The following is a 7,666-nucleotide window of genomic DNA, read 5'->3' as shown; positions in this document are numbered from 1 at the left end:
AATGATGTTTTATGCATTTTTCTTAAACCGTTGTAACGCTTTTAGCCATAAAACATTAATTTTGGAACGGAAATATGAAAAACTACGATCTGATCTTTTGTCAGCAGTCTTTTACCAATGGTTTGCAGATGTTTACGCACAAATTTGCTCATTTCAAGACAAAGAAATACAAAAAGTTGTAAAAACGGTAAATCTGTGAGAGTTCAACTTTAAAGCATATTCAAAGAACCTTCCTTCTCCGTATCTATAGGCGTTATGAAAAGTGTGTTAAAGTTACAATAAGAACACAATATTTGTAATTTCGATTGTATGTGAGACTTTGCAAACCTTGTCCCTTTAAATATGGTCAATGTTATGTCTAGCTACTGGGCTTGTCGCTGTAGTTTTCTGCATACTGCATGATATATATATAAGAACACTCTGTAATTTGTAAATATTTTTGCACATCTTCTATATAGGATGTAATAAAGATTTGATTGTTTGATTGTTTGATTGATTATTGATTGATTGATTGATTGATTGATTGATTAATTGATTAATTGATTGATTGATTGATTGATTGATTGATTGATTGATTGATTGTTTGATTGATTGATTGATTGATTGATTGAATCAAACACTATGAATAGTCGATACCAAGCATCAGTTTAAGGGACGAGTAAGCCACCGTTAAGGAACAAGACATCATGGTAAAATTTCTACCAAATATCAGAGTGATATTTCTAAAAGAGTGGGAAAAGTTCGTCTCGAAAAGATCCCCTTAGCCGAAAGTTGAAAAAGAAACATGATTAAGGGCCCGTAACTCTACGACAAATCGGCCTACTTGCATATGATGGCTACAAAGTTAACCAATGGCTAGACTTGTACTCGTCAACTCTGTCAACTCTATCATCATTATACGCAACTTGTAGACTACATAATAGATAGTAGACTGTGTAATATAATGATCTCCAACCATGGCAGTAGTTCGCTCGATAAAAGCCGAACATTGTCACAAGTGTAAATAACATGTATTAAATCTAACATTTGCGAAATGTTTTGTTTGTATCTTTATCACTTTAACAAAGATACTGTTCCCACTTAACTATACAACTGGCAAAACATGAAACGAATGATAGCGAAACTCGAAACTGATAACAATAGTACAACTCCATACTTATGTTACAAAACTTTCAGGTTTCGTGCATGGTTTATTTTGAAATAAGGATATAATATTTCAGATTGAATAAAACCTATGGCGAAGGATAAAAGAATGTGATTTGAAACAATATTTAATCAAATTATGTAAATTGATGTTAAACTACACGCAAAGAATATTATATTGTTTACTTAAACACTGAATAAGTTTAATGAACATTAGAGACGAATTAATAATGTTGAGAATACGTTTAGAAATTCTGATTCAATTTGCATTCGTTATGTGTTAGAATTCCATTCCCTCCTTTATATGAATGAAATGTCGGATATACTCATGGAACGTGACACAAATAAAATTGCTTTGGTTAAAAAGAGGAACAATCATGTAGAACTGTACCCTTCTTGTTTTATGGATTATCTCGCCTAAACTTCTAAGGCACTTTAAAAGTATGCAAGAACTATAAATTTTTAACAAAATAACATTTCTTTTTAATCTTCCCAATGGAAGATGGGTCACGCCTAAAACCGCGCCAATCGTATAGTTTAATGTTAAAGCATACTGAAATAAACTACTATTTGAAGACAATAATAATTAATATATTATTCAAGCTCTGGTAAAATGCAAAGGTCTTTGGAACTGCCAATAACTGCGCGTCATGGCGTCAGTAAGCATCGTAATGGGTGCGTTTTGTGAAAGGTACAACATCTCTGCAGGAGCGGGTCTAGGAGTTTACGTTAGACATCACCCCTCATCCAGAACCGAATTTTAAATGGTTTAAAATGATAGCAGGTGTGCTTAGGGCTAATCCTTTTTGAACAAATTAACACTTCGGGGTCCGAATGAGGGCATTTTTAGGGTATTTTATTATCTTTTCCAGATATCGACAAAAAAACATTATTTGTGAAGTGGTTGGGGGCGGACGTTTGCACTGGGTGTTTAATGTGAACATTTGAAAGTTAAGGGTATTCAAGGTATAGTACCAATCGTGTGTCCAGTTCCGATTAGTAAATCCAACTTTCAGGCACGCAGCGTACATGGCGTAAGCAAGCCTCGCTTTTACACATTCCCTCGGGTCCGATTATCCCATTCGAAAGTTATAAACTTGACTAGAGAAAAAACAATAGTTATAATAGTAATTACTACTACTACTTTTGCCGCAGCTGCTACTGCTTCTGCTGCTAAACAACAACAACAACAACAACAACAACAACTACTACTACTACTACTACTACTACTAATATAATAATAATAATATATGTTTTATGAAGAAAACACGTAAGCCTCCCTCATGATCATTATCAGAATCTAGTCTATATCGTATAACACTGCATGGTACATGGTTGTATGCATGCTGAGTCAGTGCCGTGATTGTTGCTGAGACCCAATGCGGTGTAACAACCATCGCCCGAGTCTAGTTCACACCACCGGTCCAAGGCGGTAATCCGATAATTTTGTGATTAAGCTATTATGATTTATGTGTGGTCTGTTAATGGTAATTGTACGCTAGTGTCCCATCTGTCAGTGTAGTTTAGACCCTAACCATGTGGATATTTGACTACCGGACTTGTATCTGTAGTTTTCATTATATTATTTTTTTTTACAAACGAAAGAAAGTATAGTGGCGAGGATTAGCGCCATTTTCTCAATCTGACCTGCTAATTTATTTTTCGAACATTCATCATAAATTATTATGATTAACCCATTAATCAGGATTTATGCGACAGAATTTCTACAGCAGGGGATTTGTTCATAAGGATTGTTTTACAAAAATGTCGCTTCGATAATAACACGTTAGTTTTAAACACTCTTAGATAAGTTTTTATTCTACTCAATGTAAAATATTCATTTTTATCATTCATATAAAAAACGCATTATTTAATAAGAAAAGTGTTATATAGACTCATTCAAAAAGGGTGAACAGAAAAGAGAACATTACGCGGGCATGACAGGATATTAGTAAATAGATACCTTATATAACGAGTTTATTTAAATTCCTGTCGACTTGTTTCACGGTCTGCTCACACAAGTATCTAGATTCTGAAATACAACACAACGATAAAGTAAAAGGCAGCGGAAAGAGGTAGTTCAACATGCGGTACGTATCAATAAAAGGAGTGTGTACCGTGTTGTTAATTTTATATTCCATCAATGGTTTAAACTCAGACCAAACATCAAACTCATCGGAGAAACCAGAAAACCAAAGAACGGAAGAACCAGAAAACAACTCAACTGAGAAGTCAGAAAACTCAACTAATGCGAATGGGAATAATTCACATTCAGATAGCGACGAAGAATCTCTATCTGTGTTTGAAAAGGTGATTAAACGGAATAAGAAAAATAACGCATCCATACGAAGCCAAGGTGAACGTTTTAGTCAACATGTTGGGAACCTATTCAAAAATTACAAACCGTATCTTCCTCCTTTTGTTGGAAGCTTTGACCATGTGTTCTGGTTAAATGTATCAGTAATTTCGAAGGAGTTAATCGAGATAGATGAAATTGAAGAACGGTTATCAGTCGTTATGGAATTCAAATATATGTGGATGGATGAAAGACTAGCATGGGAAACGGAAGAAATGGAAACCAATGGCAGTTCCGAATTCTTCTATTTGCCAATTAACGAAGATAAAATTTGGACACCTACCTTCGAGGTTGCTAATCAGCACCATTCTAAGATGTCGGGCAGTGGAAAAAAGAGCAACGTATGTTATATCAATCGAATTTAGCTTAAAATACATACAACATAATATAAACGAATATGCAAATCAATCAAACAAGAATTAAACTGCAGTTTAGTTGAACCATTTCCAATTTTAAGGGTAAAGTTATTTTTTAGACATTATAAGTGACATATATTTGTGGTGGTCATACAGATGCAGACACTCGTCGTAACTTAAGGTATTCCATGAGTATGTTCAAGTTTGTGATGTATAGATGTATAGGGACCTTAAATTATATTTTGTGGTACAATTTGAAAGGGTTTACCATGTTTATAAAGAACATATAAACATTGTGCCGAAATAATATTACAAACAAGTTTGCCCTTTAAAGGCTGCATAATCGCCCATTCTCAATTAAACCAAAAAAGGAAAACAAAGATACGTTATATTTCTTTTTATTACTTCTTGTTTTAAAACCATGGGTATGAACAATATTTTTTTCAGATTGGTTTCAACAATATCGATTTCGTTTTCATATTAGACACGTTTTTATGATCGTATAAGTAACGTAAGTTACTTACTATACAATTGGCTGTTGGTTATGAAAGAAATGTACTTTCGAAGCACAAAACAAAGCCAAATCATGGACACAGCAGTGGTATGTTTTTAGTTTCTAAACTTAATGATATCGGTTTGGCAACTCATTTAGATTTAGAAGTTATCCATAAGGATACGAAAATAAAAAAAAAACTTCACTAATTAAATTTAGCTAAACATATATCGTGGCTTACATGTATTTTCATTTCATTTCAGAATGCTCTTTACGTTTTTAGATCTGGCGGGATACTTTGGGTACACACCAAAAGTTTCAACACAATTTGCAACATCGACACAACGTACTACCCGTTTGATAGACAAATATGTCATGTGCATTTTGTGGCACAAATTCCATATTTTCTCTTTGCATTAAACTTCAGTCACGAGGTTGAGGAAAATAGACTGGACAATGGGAACTGGAGATTTATTGAAGTTAATGTTTACCAGTATTTCAACTATCGTCACCTCATTTATCATGTGACGGTCGAGTACGTATTTCAACGAAAACCATTCGCTCCTCTGATAATCCTTATCATCCCTGTGTTTATGCTCGTGTCCCTTGTACCACTGGTGTTCCTTCTCCCAAAGGACGGAGGGGACAGACTTGGGCTAGCTCTCACAGTGTTACTGGCAGTTTCTGTCTATATGACTATGGTCGCAGACAAACTTCCATCCTCCTCTGATCCCATACCGTACATCACCATTGTGTTCTTTATTTGGTACATATCTTGTGCCGTGATTGTTCTCCTGGTGCTTATGAACGCTAAGCTCTATCACAAACGCAACCATAAAGATATTCCTCGGTTGTTAAGGCGACTGGTTATGATAAGTCGGCGATGCTTCTGTTTGGGCGATGAAGACACTGAACAAACTGAGAGCGAGCAGACGTGTATTGATGAAGATGGAACTCCCTTTACTGAAAAGAGAACTGAAGCCAACAGCACAGAACACCACTCAGTTAGAGCTATTACTTGGCAGCATGTTAGTTTGTGTCTAGACAAATGGTTTATTCTTACGCTTTATTGCGTTAAAATATTGTTTGCTGTCATCACATTCCTTATCTTATACCATGGTGACCAAAACAAAACGGAAACCGAAGAAATTCATATTGATTCCTCTACGAAGCCTTATAGTTACGAGGATAACGCTGTATGATCGAATGACGTGGGTATTAAAACACGTACTCCCTTTACATAAAACATACAATAAATATATTACTATATTTAAACATATCCTCAATATCGTGGAAATATTTACTTTTAATGTGCAAAATTTCTTTCAGGTTCAAATATTTTGAGTTATGTAGTTATATTTTAAAACAGGTCAAGTAAAGCAAGACGGCGCAACGAAATGACATCAAATGACGCTGCTCAAGCAACCACTATTCAGCTTTACAAAATAGTCACTTTATTTAAGTTCAATTTTAACTACATAGTTAAAGATGTTTAAGCTAAACAGAGTAAAGCTACATCCATCATGCAGTTCTTGATATTATAAAACTTGTTATCAATAACTGACCAATAGGTGAGTGAAGTCAATGATGTAGGACCATAAGATTAAAGTAAGTAGAATGCGTTTTTCATATGCCCGAGGTTCTCTACTGTAATTATTCAATTTTTATACAGTTGTTACACGGGTCGTTCTGACCTATATGCCTTTTACAGACAATGGCGGATTGGTATTAAGATTTGTAAAATAATTGTATTAAGCAATGATTCCACTGTATTGTAATCAATGATGTATATATAATTGTCTGTATTCCGGGCCGGAGACCTTTAGGTACTGAATAAAGTTGAAGAAGTTGAATATTAAGATTTGCTTATTTGCATAATACTCATGTATATATATTACATCTAAAAAACATTTTCATAGAACCCTTTTTATATCTTGTTATCCGAAGACGCAATTTAGTGTCGAAACAAATGCAAAATACAATTCATCAAGTATATGTTTCTTGCAGTTTGTTTTGGAGAAAAACCTGAATTTATAGTCTCGCCAAATATTATGAGAAGCCGAAAAAACTTTTTAGAAAATCTTAAGTATTTTGAATGGCCCTCATACAGCTTCTTTTTCTAAAAGGCTTGAAACCCCAACCCCATTATAAACAAGTTAATGACACACTGTGTTTTCGGTAAAATAGCCAATGGAGCGGCTGATTACAAAAGAACAACATTCGTCAATGAGTCATCTCCATCCGAGATTGTGTTGGGTATGAATAAATGCTGTATGATGTGTGATGTATAAATACACGTTGTGATAAATGCTGTATGATGCGTGATGTATAAATAAATGTTGTGATAAATGCTGTATGATGCGTGATGTATAAATAAACGTTGTGATAAATGCTGTATGATGCGTGATGTATAAATAAATGTTGTGATAAATGCTGTATGATGCGTGATGTATAAATAAACGTTGTGATAAATGCTGTATGATGCGTGATGTATAAATAAATGTTGTGATAAATGCTGTATGATGCGTGATGTATAAATAAACGTTGCGATAAATGCTGTATGGTGTGTGATGTATAAATAAACGTTGCGATAAATGCTGTATGGTGTGTGATGTATAAATAAACGTTGTGATAAATGCTGTATGGTGTGTGATATATAAATAAATGTTGTGATAAATGCTGTATGATGTGTGATATATAAATAAATGTTGTGATAAATGCTGTATGATGTGTGATGAATAAATAAACGTTGTGATAAATGCTGTATGGTGTGTGATGTATAAATAAACGTTGTGATAAATGCTGTATGATGTGTGATAAATAAATAAACGTTGTGATAAATGCTGTATGATGTGTGATGTATAAATAAATGTTGTGATAAATGCTGTATAATGTGTGATGAATAAATAATCGTTGTGATAAATGCTGGTTGATGTGTGATGTATAAATAAACGTTGTGATAAATGCTGTATGATGTGTGATGTATAAATAAACGTTGTGATAAATGCTGTATGATGTGTGATGTATAAATAAACGTTGTGATAAATGTTGTATGATGTGTGATGTATAAATAAACGTTGTAATAAATGCTGTGCGATGTAGAAATAAACGTTGTGATAAATGCTGTATGATGTGTGACGTATAAATAAACGTTGTGATAAATGCTGTATGATGTGTGATGAATAAATAAACGTTGTGATAAATGCTGTATGGTGTGTGATGTATAAATAAACGTTGTGATAAATGCTGTATGATGTGTGATGTATAAATAAACGTTGTGATAAATGCTGTATGATGTGTGATGTATAAATAAACGTT

The 7,666-nt window shown here is 33.8% G+C and overlaps 1 protein-coding gene across 1 annotated transcript; it reads left to right on the top strand.

Moving 5' to 3' along the window:
• Positions 1–3,228: 3,228 nt before the first annotated feature.
• Positions 3,229–5,732, top strand: LOC128211718 (neuronal acetylcholine receptor subunit beta-3-like). Its single transcript, XM_052916742.1, has 2 exons — positions 3,229–3,840; positions 4,612–5,732. Exons 1-2 carry the CDS (start codon positions 3,229–3,231, stop codon positions 5,548–5,550), a joined length of 1,551 nt encoding a protein of 516 aa, XP_052772702.1. The 3' UTR covers positions 5,551–5,732.
• The last annotated feature ends 1,934 nt before the right edge of the window (positions 5,733–7,666 follow it).

The sequence above is a fragment of the Mya arenaria genome, chromosome 12 (assembly GCF_026914265.1).
Source record: "Mya arenaria isolate MELC-2E11 chromosome 12, ASM2691426v1".
Lineage (NCBI taxonomy): Eukaryota > Metazoa > Mollusca > Bivalvia > Myida > Myidae > Mya > Mya arenaria.
The sequence above is the reverse complement of the archived record's forward strand: the minus strand, read 5'-3'. Positions and strand labels throughout refer to the sequence as shown.

What these genes read in the sequence shown, in the direction of transcription:
- LOC128211718 (XM_052916742.1), top strand. Translation starts at nt 3,229, where the DNA reads ATGCGGTACGTATCAATAAAAGGAGTGTGTACCGTGTTGTTAATTTTA. An exon ending in GCAGTGGAAAAAAGAGCAAC is followed by an intron (nt 3,841 to 4,611) that starts GTATGTTATATC and finishes ATTTCATTTCAG; the next exon opens with AATGCTCTTTACGTTTTTAG.